This window comes from Bubalus bubalis, chromosome 10 (genome assembly GCF_019923935.1).
Source record: "Bubalus bubalis isolate 160015118507 breed Murrah chromosome 10, NDDB_SH_1, whole genome shotgun sequence".
In the NCBI taxonomy this organism is placed as follows: domain Eukaryota; kingdom Metazoa; phylum Chordata; class Mammalia; order Artiodactyla; family Bovidae; genus Bubalus; species Bubalus bubalis.
In genome coordinates, this window is record NC_059166.1 from 62,065,209 (window position 1) to 62,082,826 (window position 17,618).

The window sequence follows — 17,618 nt, forward strand, 5'->3', positions numbered from 1 at the left end:
CAACTCTCACATCCATACATGACCACAGGAAAAACCATAGCCTTGACTAGACGGACCTTTGTTGGCAAAGTAATGTCTCTGCTTTTGAATATGCTATCCAGGTTGGTCATAACTTTTCTTCCACGGAGTAAGCGTCTTCTAATTTCATGGCTGCAGTCACCATCTGCAGTGATTTGGCGCCCCCAAAAATAAAGTCTGACACTGTTTCCCCATCTATTTCCCATGAAGTGATGAACCAGATGCCATGATCTTCATTTTCTGAATGTTGAGCTTTAAGCCAACTTTTTCACTCTCCACTTTCACTTTCATCAAGAGGCGCTTTAGTTCCTCTTCACTTTCCGCCATAAGGGTGGTGTCATCTGCATACCTGAGGTTATTGATATTTCCCCTGGCAGTCTTGATTCCAGCTTGTGCTTCCTCCAGTCCAGCGTTTCTCATGATGTACTCTGCATAGAAGTTAAATAAACAGGGTGACAATATACAGCCTTGACAAACTCCTTTTCCTATTTGGAACCAGTCTGCTGTTACATGTCCAGTTCTAACTGTTGCTTCCTGACCTGCATACAAATTTCTCAAGAGGCAGGTCAGGTGGTCTGCTATTCCCATCTCTTTGAGAATTTTCCACAGTTTATTGTGATCCACACAGTCAAAGGCTTTGGCATAGTCAAGAAAGCAGAAATAGATGTTTTTCTGGAACTCTCTTGCTTTTTCCATGATCCAGCGGATGTTGGCAATTTGATCTCTGGTTCCTCTGCCTTTTCTAAAACCAGCTTGAACATCAGGATGTTAACGGTTCACGTATTGCTGAAGCCTGGCTTGGAGAATTTTGAGCATTACTTTACTAGCATGTGAGATGAGTGCAATTGTGCGGTAGTCTGAGCATTCTTTGGCATTGCCTTTCTTTGGGATTGGATTTGTTATTTATAACATAAATATTATAAATTGATAAATTACTAAAACTAAAATATCTATTAAACTTTCACTTATAAGCAACTTGTAAATATCCCATGGGACTTCCCTGGTGGATCAGTGTCAAAGAACTCGCCTGCCAATGCAGGGGGGATCCCTGGGTCAGGAAGATCCCCTGGAGAAGGAAATGGCAACCCACTCCAGTGTTCTTGCTTGGGAAATCCCATGGACAGAGGAGTCTAGCGGCCTACAGTTCATAGGGTCCCAAAGAATTGGACATGACTTAGCGACTGATCAACAACAATATGTATGATTATATTTCAAAACAAACAAAAACCTGAGGTTTCAGAGAGGTTAAATAACTTACCTGAAGTTACAGATGGTTACCAAAGGAACTGCAAATAATCACTAAAGAATACAGACAGGACTTATGCCCAGGTTTAAATTCACAGGCCTGTGCACTTAATCATTTTATTTTAACTGTCTTTCCTAATCAAAGAATAGTTAGATTGCCTTGACAATTCTCAAAAGCAGCTAAAATATACTGTGTCCCTATTCTCATTAAGTTAACCAGAACTGATTATATTTCCTAAACAGAAAATGACAAAAAATTTAAGAACAAGGAGTAGCTAAAAAACAACCAATGAGGTGATCCTCTAGTAAAAAAAGTCTGGTGAAACAGAAGTTTACAGACCAAAAAAAAAAAAGTACTACAAATAAAATAACTGCAAGGACTTCAGTATTAAAGAGTGTAGGACAAGGCAAGGTAGCACATAAATTGGAGGCAGGAGAGGATGGTAAACCAGTTCTTTTTTTGTTTGTTTTAGTTCAATTTGCTACAGAAATGTCAAGATTCAAAGGAAAAACAAACATCCATCCTTCGTATCTGTAGGACACAGGCATTTTTATAAGCCATTTGTCTCTAACCCAGAAGATAATACTAAGGAAAGATGGGAGGTTTCAATTGTAGAAATGATTCAGTTACATTTCTTAAACTGGACTAGAGGTGCAAGATGGTGGAGAAATCTAAACAAACTATAGTGTGCTCCAAGTGTGTCTCCAGAAGGATGCTATGTCTCCTTAGCATGACCCAAGATCCTACCAAAGGGTGCTCTCTGCCCTGCCATGTCATCAGCCAACAACACAGTTACCCTGTTAGCTGCTTTACTCCTCATCTAATCCTCTATTAGCGCTCTCATTTTCTTTTCACCTTTATCTAAAGTGATAATCCATAGCCCAAGTCAAAGGTTACTTCTAAGACAAACCAAGAGAAAAAGAAATCAGATCAGATCAGATCAGATCAGATCAGTCGCTCAGTCATGTCCGACTCTTTGCGACCCCATGAATCGCAGCACGCCAGGCCTCCCTGTCCATCACCAACTTCCGGAGTTCACTCAGACTCACATCCATCGAGTCAGTGATGCCATCCAGCCATCTCATCCTCTGTCGTCCCCTTCTCCTCCTGCCCCCAATCCCTCCCAGCATCAGAGTCTTTTCCAATGAGTCAACTCTTCGCATGAGGTGGCCAAAGGACTGGAGTTTCAGCTTTAGCATCATTCCTTCCAAAGAAATCCCAGGGCTGATCTTCAGAATGGACTGGTTGGATCTCCTTGCAGTCCAAGGGACTCTCAAGAGTCTTCTCCAACACCATAGTTCAAAAGCATCAATTCTTCAGCGCTCAGCCTTCTTCACAGTCCAACTCTCACATCCATACATGACCACAGGAAAAACCATAGCCTTGACTAGATGGACCTTTGTTGGCAAAGTAACGTCTCTGCTTTTGAATATGCTATCTAGGTTGGTCATAACTTTCCTTCCAAGGAGTAAGCATCTTTTAATTTCATGGCTGCAGTCACCATCTGTAGTGATTTTGGAGCCCAGAAAAATAAAGTCTGACACTGTTTCCACTGTTTCTCCATCTACTTCCCATGAAGTGGTGGGACCAGATGCCATGATCTTCGTTTTCTGAATGTTGAGCTTTAAGCCAACTTTTTCACTCTCCACTTGCACTTTCATCAAGAGGCTTTTGAGTTCCTCTTCACTTTCTGCCATAAGGGTGGTGTCATCTGCATATCTGAGGTTATTGATATTTCTCCTGGCAATCTTGATTCCAGCTTGCGTTTCTTCTAGTCCAGTGTTTCTCATGATGTACTCTGCATATAAGTTAAATAAACAGGGTGACAATATACAGCCTTGACGGACTCCTTTTCCTATTTGGAACCAGTCTATTGTTCCATGTCCAGTTCTAACTGTTGCTTCCTGACCTGCATACAAATTTCTCAAGAGGCAGATCAGGTGGTCTGGTATTCCCATTTCTTTCAGAATTTTCCTGTGACTGTGATCCACACAGTCAAAGGCTTTGGCACAGTCAAGAAAGCAGAAATAGATGCTTTTCTGGAACTCTCTTGCTTTTTCCATGATCCAGCGGATGTTGCCAATTTGATCTCTGGTTCCTCTGCCTTTTCTAAAACCAGCTTGAACATCAGGAAATTCACGGTTCACATATTGCTGAAGCCTGGCTTGGAGAATTTTGAGCATTACTTTACTAGCATGTGAGATGAGTGCAATTGTGCGGCAGTTTGAGCATGCTTTGGCATTGCCTTTCTTTGGGATTGGAATGAAAACTGACCTTTTCCAGTCCTGTGGCCACTGCTGAGGTTTTCCAAATTTGCTGGCATATTGAGTGCAGCACTTTCACAGCATCATCTTTCAGGATTTGGAATAGCTCAACTGGAATTCCATCACCTCCACTAGCTTTGTTCGTCGTGATGCTTTCTAAGGCCCACTTGACTTCACATTCCAGGATGTCTGGCTCTAGGTCAGTGATCACACCATCGTGATTATCTGGGTCGTGAAAATCTTTTTTGTACAGTTCTTCTGTGTATTCTTGCCATCTCTTCTTAATATCTTCTGCTTCTCTTAGGTCCATACCATTTCTGTCCTTTATCAAGCTCATCTTTGCATGAAATGTTCCTTTGGTATCTCTGATTTTCTTCAAGAGATCCCTAGTCTTTCCCATTCTGTTGTTTTCCTCTATTTCTTTGCATTGATCGCTGAGGAAGGCTTTCTCATCTCTTCTAGCTATTCTTTGGAACTCTGCATTCAGATGTTTATATCTTTCCTTTTCCCCTTTGCTTTTTGCTTCTCTTCTTTTCATAGCTATTTGTAAGGCCTCCCCAGGCAGCCATTTTGCTTCTTTGCATTTCTTTTCTATGGGAATGGTCTTGATCCCTGTCTCCGAAACTCAAATACTGTTAAAGATATGATAGCTTTAAAAAAAGAAGCAACTTAAAACACAAGGATGTACATCCCACTAGAACCTTAAACACTACATACCCCAAAGTAGAAACAATTCACTGAGCTGAAAGGGCCCGCAGACATAAGAGGTACTGAGAATGTCTTCCTCAAGATCATAGCCAATCTGGCCAGAGATTCTTTAAATAAGCTTTTAGACATTAATATAAATCCATATAATAAATTCAGCATATATATAAGAGCAGAAGGAAGAAAACATTCACCATTCCAACACCCAGGTAATAATCACTAATAACATTTTAATATGCTTCCTTTGTAGTCCTCTTTAGGAGAACATCTGGGAAGCAGGAAGAAAAAAAGTTGGCAAGGTGGATGGTACATACTCAGGAAAGATTTCTCTGTGAACAAGGAAATTCCAGCAACTAATTTCTAGGGACAATATGCTTCCCTCAATTGAAGGGCTGTGGGGCTGCCTCAATCAAGACTCTCAAGGACCTTCCAAACCCTCTTTTCAGCAGTAAACATGACATCTACTACTATTCCCAGTGCAGCAAATGCCCAAGTGAGTTTCTCAGACAGCAGAACAAACAGGACATACAAAAGCTAATTTAAGGAAAGCACTGTATAATGGACCAATGTCCAAATGGAGAGACACAAACACATAAAGCTAAAGTTTTAATTTTTTAATTTTTAAATATCTCCATGTTTAGAAACTTGTAAACAATATTTAATGACTACTAATAACCAAATGAATTAAGACACCATAATATACCTACCATCCTATATAATTAGACATATAAACTGTTCCTAACTTCTTGGCATTATGGGCATACAGGGTGTTCTTTGAGACGTAATTTCCAAAGTGAGGGTGGGGAAAGTCTCCATACCTCCAATGAGCAATTCTTGGAACACCAGCTAGGTGTCCAAGAATTCAACTCAACTCTGACACTATCTACCCAGACTGTAGGGTTGAGGGTTCAGTCCCCCAAGACTGTACACCCAAGCCCCCCTACTTTAGATGCCAGTCATTAGCCCAGATAATAGACTGGGAGTTCCAACAACCTCTTCCTTTGGTTTAATTTGCTAAAGCAGCTCACAGAACACAGAGAAACATTTTACTTACTGTATTACCAGTTTATTATAAAAGGATACAACTCAGGAACGGACAAATAGAAGAGATGCATAGAGCAGGGTTTGGAGAAAGGGCAAGGAGGTTATACATAAATGTATATAAGAAGTACATATTTGGTCATTCAGATGACCATAATATATTTAAGTCACAATATCACAGTATCTTTCTCTAGTCCTGTATTTAGACCTATATCCTTAGAACACTGCCCTAGAGGTGGAATTATTAAATTTAAAGTTTTTAACATGTATATAGCTCTCTTCTAAAAAAAAAAGAAGTAGGACTATACATTCTTTTTCAGCAGTTTGCATGAATAGCACCACCATTCTTCAGCAGCCAGTAATCAAGTCCATTTTTATTAATCTGCACTCAACTCCTGGAAGCAGACATTGTTTTCTTATACATAATCACCCCTCCCCTTTCCAGCTGCCAAGAATATAATAGGCACTATATAAATATTTGTAAAGAACGTACAGAATTCCTTTATCTAGAAAACATTATTAAATGTCCTTTATTAAGTACATATTGGTAAGTACCTACTATGTGCCCAGATCTTTCTGGACACTGAGGACACATCAAAAAACAATATAAAAGTCCCAGCTCTCACAGACCATACATTCCAGTTCAGGAGACAGCAGTAAAAAAATAAACTTTATAGTATATTAGAAGATGATAAGTGCTGTGAAGAGAAATAAAACAGAAAAAGGGAAGAGCTTTTTTGCAGGCAGAAAGAAACTTAACAATTTAAAATAAGGTGCTCAAAGAAGGCAACACTGAAAAGATGGCATTTGAGCAAGGCCATAATAGAGATGAGGAAGATCACAACAGGCTATCTAGAGGAAAAGCATTCCAGGCACAGGAAGCAATAACCACAAAGGTTCCACAGAAGCATACCTCACGTGCCCTAAGAACGGTGGAGCAGCTGGTCTGAATGGAATGGAAGGAGCAAGAGAGAAAGGAACAAGAAATGAAGTCCAAAAGTTCATGAAGGATTTCATAGACCACTCTATGACTTTAGCTTCTATTCAGATTGAGATGGGAGAGCCTTAAAGGGTTCTGAGTCCAAGAGTGACATGCGCCAGCTTCAGTTAAAAAAGGATCACTGTGCTACTATTTCGAGAACACACTGCAAGGAGCAAGGGTGGACACAAGGAGACCAGTTTGGAGGCTAACGATAATCTAGGTAATAAAACAGGACAGTGCTGGTAGCAAAGCAATTAGAAATGGTCAGACTAGATGTAATTTGAAAGTAGAGCCAACAGGACACACTAACATCTGGAAGCAGCACATAAGACAAAGATAAGCCAAGAGAAACTCCAAGACTGCTGGCCAGAACAGTTGAAGAAACAGTTGTGATTAACTGAAATGGGAAAGACTACAGGTCAGGAAGGTTGGGAGAATGGACAGAAATCACATTGGTTTTTTGCATAAGAAGATCTCTATTAGATACGCAAATAGAAATGTGGAGAGTTCAAGAAGAGTTCTAGACTGGAAATGTAAGTCTGGGAAATGTAATTTTTATGAGTCACATAGATGATACCTAAAATCATGAGACTGGGTGAGATCACCAAAGGAAGTACAGATGGAAAAGAAGTTAAGGTATCAGCCTAGAGGTATTCTAGTACTGAGGTCCTCACTGGTAAACTATGCTCAATAAATCTTCCCACGAAAAAACAGATACTACCCTCACATCTACAGCCAAGTGATTCTTGAAAAGATTGTGTTCATTCAGTGAAAAATGAACAGTCTCTTCAATAAATACTGCTTGGACAACTGGATTTCCATCCATAGGAATATACTCAAAAGAACTGAAAATAAGAACTCACAGATTGGTATACAATGTTCACTGCAGCATCACTCACAACAAAGAACAGAAATAACCCAAGTGTTCATCAATAGATGAGTGAATTAAAATGTGGATATATCGATACAACAGAATATTGTTCAGCCATAAAAAGAATTATGTTCTGATATATGCTACAACATGGATGAATCTAGAAAAATTATGCTAAATGAAATAAGCCAAACACGAAAAGGCAAATACTGTATGATTCGCCTTATACGAAATATCTAGAATCAGATCAGATCGGATCAGTCGCTCAGTCGTGTCCGACTCTTTGCGACCCCATGAATCGCAGCACGCCAGGCCTCCCTTGTCCATCACCAACTTCCGGAGTTCACTCAGACTCACGTCCATCGAGTCAGTGATGCCATCCAGCCGTCTCATCCTCTGTCGTCCCCTTCTCCTCCTGCCCCCAATCCCTCCCAGCATCAGAGTCTTTTCCAATGAGTCAACTCTTCGCATGAGGTGGCCAAAGTACTGGAGTTTCAGCTTTAGCATCATTCCTTGTAAAGAAATCCCAGGGCTCATCTCCTTCAGAATGGACTGGTAATGGGCAAATTTATATAGTTTTGTCTATATATATGGAGTTTACCAGGGGCCGAAGGAAAGGGACAATAAGAAGCTACTGCTCAACAGGCAGAGTTTATTTAAGTTGATGAAAAATTTTGGAAACAGTGGTGATGGTTGCGCTGCATTGTGAACCCTAATCAATGCTACTGAACTATACACTTAAAACAGTAAAACTACAAATTTTCTCTTTTGTTTTGTGACCCCATGGACCACCGCCCACCAGGTTCCTCCATCCATGGGATTTTCCAGGCAAGAATACTGAAGAATACTGCAGGGATCCAAACACGTGTCTTTGGCACTGGCAGGAGGATTCTTTACCACTGAGCCACCAGGGAAATCCCTCATCCTTTAATAGTCCAGTCAAAATCAACCTAACTCTAAAGAGACTTTCCTCACCTCTAGATACTGACGACTACCACCAATTAGATGCAAATACTTTATCCAACTAACTTCCACAGCACTTATTTTCACTTTACCTACATTTTCTTTGCTGTGTTTTGGATATATTAATAATAATTTGTATTTGTCTAATTCTAATTCTCCCACCCTATCCGGGTTATAAACTGTAACAAAAGACTATATTTACACTGCATGCCTCTTTGTACTGTCGGCTGTTTTTATATAGGTAAACACTGAGTGCTCAATCAATAACTACTAGATTTAACTAAACTGGCAAAAATCTATAGCAAAAAACATCTGGAATACACATGAGAAAATTCCTTCATCCATACTGACACAAATGTAATTCCAAAATGTAAGGAACACCTTATGTTACCAGACCCAACTTTGGGTTCACCTACCTACCACAGCAAAGCCAATTTACTGATGCTAGGTGTGGTGAAGGACGCTACAGTGTTTATCGTGGATGCCAAGCAAGGAGTAGGGGCAGCTCATGCTCAAAAGACCCAAACTCCACAACCCAAACTCCAAGGGTTTTTAAAGGCAACCTCTGGGGGCTTCAGGGATGCAGGATACATGACTTTCTTCTGATTGGAGTGGTGAGGTAGAGTGGTTTCAGGAATCTCAACTATCAACCTTCCAATGTCACCTTAGGGATGCAGGTCTTAGTTCCTAAAGAACAACTCCAAGAGATCCTTCAGACTGTCCTGTATATTCCTTGAGGATGAACTAGCACTCTTTTTACTCATGAACTCCTGTCATTACTTTTCTTCTTTAACTTCTTTTCCTTTGTTTCTGCATTCACTCACTTCCCTACTTAAGTAACTACCTATGCCTACTCTATGGAACTCAAGGAAGGCCCACGAGACTGAAGTCTTTTTCTACAAACAAGAAATGGGGAACACCAAAGGGCTTTTGTACCTGGGAGGGTCCTGCAGGGTCCTGCTTGGTTTCAGTCCCCCATTCCTTTGGTTCTCTTCACTCTTGAAAAGAATAGGTACAGGACAAGGAAGGGAATAATTTTGGATAGAGGTTAATCATAAACTCTGCAGAGGAACTCAGGGTCTAGGGAGACTTAGTTTCACTTATTAAGAAAATGAACAATAATGCCTTTCAAACAAACAATATGATGGTCAGATGGAGTAAATATATTTATTATCAATAAAGTCTGGTAACAGGAAACTTTTTTTCAAAGAAGTCCAAGTACAATATGGATACATTTGTTGTTGTTGCTTAGTTGCTGAGTTGTGTCCATCTCTTTTGCAACCCCATGGACTGTAGCCCACCAGGCTTCTCTGTCCATCAGATTTTCCAGGCAAGAATACTGGAGCGGGTAACCATTTCCTTTTCCAGGGGATCTTCCCCATGCAGAGACTGAACCTGCATCTCCTGCATTAGCAGGCAGATTCTTTTACCACTGAGCCATCTGGGAAGCCTGGATACATTTGTTTGAACTTTTTAATTTCTGAACAAAAAGTATAATTAAGGGAATGAACATCTGAAAGTTTTATTTGATATGAAAATAAACCTATCTTTGTCTTTCAGGTTCTCCAAGATCAAGCTAGAATGCAAGATGACCTTTAAATAAAAACAATTTATGTAATGCATTTACTAATCCCAATGTTTGTCACCATATTTATAAAACCTAAACTTGTACTGCCAGGTTTTCAGCTGGTTTCCTCGACTGTGTGGAACTTAAATGTGTCTATGCTCATGTCTGGTACCCTTTCTGTCTGGACAGAACAGAGACAATGACTTGATTTTAAAATGAGTCAAGCTTTTTAGATCTCTAATACCCCTTTCAAAATCTAAAATTTTAGGAAGACTGTATGTTCTAAGTGGAATATGAACATTCATAAAATATACTGCCTTGCACACAGCGCTTTCCACTTCTCATTTTAATACTTATTATAATGTGTTATACTAATTACGGAGGAAGTGCAAGGTAGTGGCTAGCAAGAGAAGCTTTGGCATAAGATGAATTTGGGTCCAACAACCAATCTTCCACTTAGCAGCAATATGCTTTAATCAAGTTGGTTAGCTCTTCTTTGGCTTTATTTTCTCGTTAATAAAATTGGGATAACACTTGAGTCTAACTCAAAGTGATACAGTGAGTGCATTCAGCACTTCCCATCCTTGAGGGTAGTAAACATTCAAAGAACAGCTGCAGCGCCTGACATGAGGATTACAATCATCTGTCTCAGACTGGAAGGGGATGTGGGATCTCCCCCAATACCAAAAGGGACTACTACACCTCAAGTCATCTCAAAGGAGATGCCCACACCAAAATATTTTAACTGTTTTTGGGTGACAGAATTACAAGCAATTTTTGTTCTGTCCCTTTGATCTTTTTTGCATTGAGTATATGTAACTTATTAAGAAAAAAGCTCTAAACCCTTAAAAACCTGATCTATCACCTAGAAGCAGCATCTAGCAGTCTTATATGCTCTATGTGTGTGCTCAGTCACTCTAGTCGTGTCCAACTCTGCAACCCTACAGACTGTAGCCCACCAGGCTCCTCTATCCATGGGATTTTCCTGGCAAAGATACTGGAGCAGGGTGCCATTTCCTCCTCCAGGGGATCTTCCCAGCCCATGGATCAAACCCAGGTCTCCCGCAATGCAGGTGGATCCTTTATCACTGAGCTACCAGGGAAGCCCATTATGCTCTATAAATAACTTGCAAAATGAACAAATTTCTACAGTGCCTTTAGTTTTAAAGCAAACATGTTTATATGCATTTATTCCTTTGCTTCTCATCATCACTTCTTGGTAGGTAGAGCAGTTTATTATTACTACTCATAGAAAATGAGGATGAGAGTTCAGAAACAACTAATCAGGGACTAGGCTGAAACTTAAACCCAAAACCTCTAACTTCAAATGAGTTTTTCACTTTACTATTGAGCACTAAAAGTGAACTCTTACATTCCCAAGTCAGAGAGCTAAATCACTTGTACATATCTGAAAGGCAAGGAACAAAGAATAAAGGAATGCAACTTTTAAAGTTTCATTAATCCTTTCAAACAATCTGAGTACATGAGTGTACCAAATCAAATTGTTTCAGAAAGTCCAAGTAACCAGCAAAAACAGCACGTCCTAACAGCCCCAATATGTGCCAGACACTGTTCTAAACACTTTACATATACCTATTTTATTAATTTAATTCTATGGAACATAACTACTGTCTCTATTTCACAAATGAGTACACTAAAACACAGAGAAGTTAAACCACTTGCCTAAGATTAACACAGTAATTGGCAGACCCAGGTTTCAAAACTAGTTTTGAAAAGTAAGGAGTAAAAAAAAAAAACCCAAATTTGGGGAAAAGTAATGATATATTTTATCTCAATTCAAATGATCTATAATCCTTAACCTATGGAAAGAACAGAAGTCCTCTCAGGATTATTTGAGAAGGAAATGGCAACCCAGTCCAGTATTCTTGCCTACAGAATCCCAGGGACGGGGGAACCTGGTGGGCTGCCGTCTATGGGGTGGCACAGAGTCGGACACGACTGAAGCAACGCAGAAGCAGCAGCAGCAGCAGGATTATTTGAATTTATAATAATTACAGCATTAATTTTCTCTTGTCAAGTATCACTGTAAACCTATTAAAGTTACTTTAACAAAAATATTCTGCTTTCAACTACATTATTTTATAGCACTGTTTTACTCTAAATGCTTCTTAGCTTGGTAAAACCAAAAGGCTAAGACATTAGAGACTTTTTTGTTTTTATCAAAGTGCCCATATCAAAAGAAATATGCCACCTCCCAAAACGACAATTCCAGCTAAAGACCACTACCTACCTTAGCAACTCAACCTAGCTACAATTTACAACCTTGTAAAAAACCAATACACAGCACTCACTCCAGATCAATTAAATCAGAGTACCTGGTGATGGGTCTAAGTGTTTTTAGACATTCCCCCAAATGATTCTAACAAGGAGTCAGGGCTAAGAACCACTATTCCTTAACTACTAAGGAAATCCAAACCCTCCAAGTTATTACTTCAAACAGAACTTTTTTCATAATGGTCAGAAAAAGTATTCAGTCACTTATTCAGCCAACTTGCAAACAACCAAGAGAGTAAGATAAACAGGACCCTTCAACTACTAAAAGGGGTATTAATTATAAGTGCACTTAGCCCAACAGATTAGACAAAAGTTAAGGCAAAACGGGGCTGTCCAGGTGGCTCAGCAGTAAAGAATCCATCCACCAGTGCAGGAGACACAGGTTCAATCCCTAAGTCAGGAAGATTCCCTGAAGAAGGAAATGGCAACTCATTCCAGTATTCTTCCCTGTGAAATCCCATGGGCAGAGGAGTCTGCCAGACTACAGTCAATGGGGGTCGCAAAAGAGTCAGAAGCAACTTAGGGACTAAACAGCAACAACAGAAATGGGATTCCAGTAATAATGTTAACAGAGTAACTTCAACTAACATCTCAAATATGCCAATGCAAAGACCAAGCTACTTCTATTTTTCAAATCCAAGATTTGCAAACCTGAAATGGCGCCATGCTTTCTTGATGGACTCATGGGCCCAACAATTCCGAAAGAGCAACACTGAAACAACCGTCAACCTGAAAACTGAAAGCCCCCAAAAGTGTTATCTTTTAAAAAATAACTAAACAAAGATTAAACTCAACTTTAAGGTTGTATAACTGCTGGCAAAGGAAATCTTTTTATGTTTTCACATAGAAGATACTCCTGAAAAGTCAAGACTGCCATAAGAACTCGGAAATTCAAAATCATCATATGCCTACATATGTTTGAAGGAAAATAATTTGGTGACTTGTACTGATAGGAGGCTATTTATAATCTTTATTCATCTCACTTAAAAAGTAGTCATATTCTGCTGTTGGAATAATTTGCTTGATTATTAGTGCTGCTGGAATAATTTGCTTGATTATTAGTGATGTTTTAGACCCTTAATGGCTTGTTAGGGCAGGTATTATCTTTCTAAAATCTGAAAAATTCTGTGGTATATCTGTCCTCAAGCATTTTGAATAAAGGGTGTGGGTCTGTAGTAGTAATTTTGAATAATACAACATGATATTTTAATATTTGAACTTATTGATTTTCCTGTGAAACAGTAAGCAGCCAAAAGCACTGAAATCAGTCTTAAAGCTTAACAAGACCTGGGTTGATTCAATGCTTCACTGGGTCACAATGTCCCCAAAGTAAAGTATATCACCTGGACAACGTAGACCCCCAACACACCCAACTTGAGAGAGTCTATTTACTCAAGTTACCAGAGCTCTTGAGAAACAGAAAACCTTCCCTAAATGTTCATATTCAAAACCTGTTACTGTTAACGCACCATAAGCAACCTCCATAAACAACCTATTAAGGCCTTGCAGTTCTATCAGTCTTAAGAATATCACCTGCCATATGTCCTAACAAGAGTGCAACAAATGGAATCTAAACATTACCCAAACATAAAATGCCTTGACAAGAATCTATTTAATTATGTATTCTACACCGATGTCGTTCAAAGTGAAAAAATTTAGAACTGAAAGAAAACGGACCAACCACCTCACAACCGATCTACCTACAAGATTTAATCCTTCCTTCATACTTGCGCTTTTTTCGCCATAAACAGGAAACTTAGAAGAGAAGGAAATAGAGAAATGCCTAATTCTTGCTAAGGAGAATAACATCATTGCTTCCAACCCCCACAGTGTGAGTGAACAAATGAAAAGGCAACGAGGGAAAGGCACGGAGAGGTGGGGGACGGTTGGGGAGCTCAGCTGGAGTCCTATACATGCCACCCAACTCAGATGGTGCCCTAAACATCTGTAACGACAGCTGCAACAGGGAAACGGGGGTGTCGGAGAAAGAGGACCGTGGCTTGGCGGCTCAGAGGGGAGCCTGCACGCTTGTCTTCTTCCTTTGCCAACTCTTCTCTCACCTTCCTTCCCATCCTCGCGATCCCATCCTGCTCCCTCCATAAAGAAAAATACCAATAAAACCCGAGGCAGAGAAGACAAAGGGGCAGGACGCGGCTGCAAAGAGCGTCCAGAACAATAGGGGAGAGGGAGCACAGCGAAACTCCTGAGGAGGACAATAATGGGGGTGGGAGGAGCCCAGAGAGACACCCAGGGAAACACCACCGAGCCCGGGCCCCGCGGGCGGCGGACGCCTGGACGCGAGGCCCGGCCGCGCGGGCGGTATCACCCCGTGCGCGGCGGGCTGGGCTGGGCCGGAGTGGCGCGGCCCGGAGGGGCCGGTGGGGCCTGCGCGGGTCAACAGGCAGCTGCCGGCGGGACTCACCGGCATTCTGATCTCGGGGCCAGAGGTAGTATGTGGCCGGAATCACGATGAGCCCCACGAAGGAGGTGAGGAAGTAGAAGAAGGTGTTCCCGCTGTCATCGTACTGGAACTGCTGCCCCGCCATGGCACCCCCTCCTCCGCCTCCCTCTTCTCACCGCCGCCGCCACGACCCCGCTCTGCAATCCAGCTCCCAGCTCCCCGGCCCCGTGTGGCGTAGCTCCTACGCCGCCGCCGCCGCCTCTCCTCCCCGCCCCCACGCTACTCTTAGGGACACGCCGCCGCCACTGCCGCTGCCGTCTCCAGCTCTCGCGAGAAGAGAGAGCTCCCGCCCTACTCGGTTTTTCCCTCCCCCGCCCCTCGCTTCTCCCCCACTAGCTCGCTGAAGGAGACGTGGCGCGCGCAGCCGAAGATCTCCGCGAAGTCCCGCCCTTAACCCTGCCCGCTTAGCTTCAGCTCCGCCCCTCGAGCTCTGGTAGACCCTCTTTTAAGGCCCCGCGTCTACCCCTAAAGTTTCTCGTCCCCCCCCACCACTTCCGTTTCCTGGCCCAGGGTCCCACTCCAGGTCGCGATGGTCTGTTTATTGGGTCCGAGCCGAGGCTTCCCGGCCGAGCAGTGGGCGCGAGCGGTTCACCTGCCTGCGAGCGGGGTCGCACCCATTCGAAGCAGAGCTGAGTCTTCCTTGCCTCCTCTGTCTTCCATACCTACGTCACCCTGTCATACACTCTCTTCTATTTCCCTGGTTTGATAAGAATGCTTCTTTAAGTTCCGAATCGGCTCCTCCACAGTTTGGAAACTAGGGTCTCTCAGGATAGGGCGGCGTGGGGACAAAGCGGGAGCTGCGAGGAGGGCCGGTGAGGGGTTTGTTAGGGGCCTTTTGCAAAGCGATGTTAGCTCTTAAAAGACCGCAATCTACGTTGCGCCCATTTTGCAGATGGAGATTTCCCACGCTGGTAGAGATGGTGACCGACCTATCCCAGAGCTAAAATATTCATAGCATTTTCTTCGACACACGTGGTAGGCAAAGACCTTTATTGCTTTAAATGATGGTCGGCGAATTCCTTGGAATAAATCAAAGCATGCCCACTCTCCAGATAAAGGAAAATGAGGCTCAGAGAGATTGCCTACAGTCAAGCACAGTAAGAGAAGGTCTGGGGGTTCAAACTCAGATTACGCTGACGCCACAAAGCCAGAGCCCCCTGACTACCAACTCGTCGCCGACCCTCGCATTCCCCTGAGAGCAACTGGCACTCCAGCGCAGAGCGTGGGCAGGAATCCGCGCTAGGAGGGACCGCTGGGAGAGCAGACGCTCTCTGCAGCCTCTTTGTTCGCCGGCTGTGAGATCCCAGAAGCTGGTGTCAGCCAAACTGGGAGCCGAGACTGCTGGTGCCCTGATCTGCGAACGAGCCTGTTTTCCCGATGCAGTTCTGACCGGGGCCTGTCCCAACATCTGCATCGTCCCTCAGGGGACCAAAAGGAAAGGCCCACCCGACTCACCTCACAGAGCTTTTGTGAAGATTAAAGGCAGTTTGCCAATCCACTCCAGTACTATTGCCTGGGAAATCCCATGGACAGAGGAGCCTGGTAGGCTACAGCCCATGGGGTCGCAAAGAGTCGGACACGACTGAGCGACTTCACTTCACTTCATAGTGAAAATTGGAAAACAATATGATTAATATTACACTATATTTTAACTCACTTTAAGGTTATATAGTCTATTTACTAGGCTCCTTTCAATATACCTTCCATTGTTAGAAAAGAAATCTGGTCACGTATCATCTTCTATTTCATGTCCTCAAAGATAGTATTTATCATAATCAGGGATGACTTCATAACAGACTATATGCACATGCATTCTCCCCTTTCAAATGTCCTACCTACCCATTTTGAAACGAAATTTCAAAAAATCAATTCTCTGTATTCCTATCATCACTTTTTTCTGTATAAAGTTTTCAAAGACGGTATTTGAGGGGAAGAAGTAAAACAGAAGTGAGGGGAAGAGAATTGGACTATGAAGTCAGCACAGCACTGTGATCACCGAATGCTGATATGCCCAAAGCAATTTGCCTTGCTTCAGAAACAAATTTGTCATAAAATTGGCTCAACTGCAGTGGGTAGGATCCTGAAGTTCCTCTTGTTTCTCTTGAATTTGTAATAAGTTTTCCCAGGTTTTAATACTGCTGAAATGGTTGTTTTTTATTACTCTGATTATAGGTTTTACTCAGCATTTGTATAAAGATAATACATCAGTTTTATAACCTTGTGGCAATATAAATTATTCATGATAAATATTCCTCTTATGATGTTTTTTCTGCAGGAGTAATTCGCTGCAGCTTTGGGTCATGCATATGAGTGGTTTGAACAGAACTGAACCATGAAACAAAATTTTGAACAAATCACATTTATTTGCTAAACTCTAGACCAATCTAAAATATGAAATTTTATACCAAATTAAAAGATTAAAGATTTGAAAATGTATCTTCTATTTTCAAAGGTATAAATTCACTTTGTCTTAGAACTTAATGTTATTCATCATAGATGAACTCAGGTCACCCAAATATTCTCCAAGGCAAATCCGAATCATACCTTTAATTAATCACAATTTTCTGACTCTAATTTTTTTAATTGTTTTTAGACAATTGTTTCTTTCAAGATATCTTTTAAATGAAAGATATAATAGCAGTGAATATGGTTGAACTAGAGCTACAAATACATTTTCTTTAGTCTACAGGACATGTTAAAAGACATTTTTAAAGTTTTCTCTATATGTAAATTTATTCTGTAGGTGAGAATTTTCACCAATTCATTTTAATTGCTAGGTAGATATTTCCTCTCAAATGTAAAAAGCCTGGCTGTTCTTTGGTTCCTCCTAATAATTTGCTTTTTCCTTAGAGTGAATCTTTCACTCATTCATGCTTGCAACTACTGGTGTTGACTTACATTTATACATACCAAAATACATTTGTGTAGCCATAGTCAACATGATTTAATTTTCTGCTTAATGTAATTAATCTCAAAGAGACTGGAAAGAACCAAATTAATAAGATACATGCAATTATTTCCAGTCTTTTCCCCCTTCTCCACCCTAGGATAACCTTCACTATCAAAGCTTAGCAAATCTTCTTTAACATTATACCTCATTACTTGATTTCAGTGTCAGGATTTTCCCCATTAACAGCTGAATCTCCTCTAATATAAATTGAAGGATATTATTTGGTTTCACAGAGGTGAAAAGTTATCCGCATTA

General features: G+C 41.3%; 1 protein-coding gene across 2 annotated transcripts in view; it reads right to left on the reverse strand.

The window, feature by feature from the left end:
- Positions 1 to 14,644, reverse strand: part of SEC63 (SEC63 homolog, protein translocation regulator) — a 67,930-nt gene extending 53,286 nt beyond the window's left edge. The window contains exons 1-2 of one of the 2 annotated variants that reach the window (XM_025294686.3): positions 14,375 to 14,500; positions 9,027 to 9,088 (exon numbers count right to left, since the gene is read on the reverse strand). Coding sequence is in view for 1 of the 2 variants with exons in the window: in XM_006075355.4 (XP_006075417.1) it covers positions 14,375 to 14,498 (124 nt within the window). In the remaining variant the exon portion in view is untranslated. Of the gene's footprint in view, positions 1 to 9,026; positions 9,089 to 14,374 lie in introns of both variants that reach the window. The other variant, XM_006075355.4, reaches the window with a different exon arrangement.
- Between the last annotated feature and the right edge of the window lie 2,974 nt (positions 14,645 to 17,618).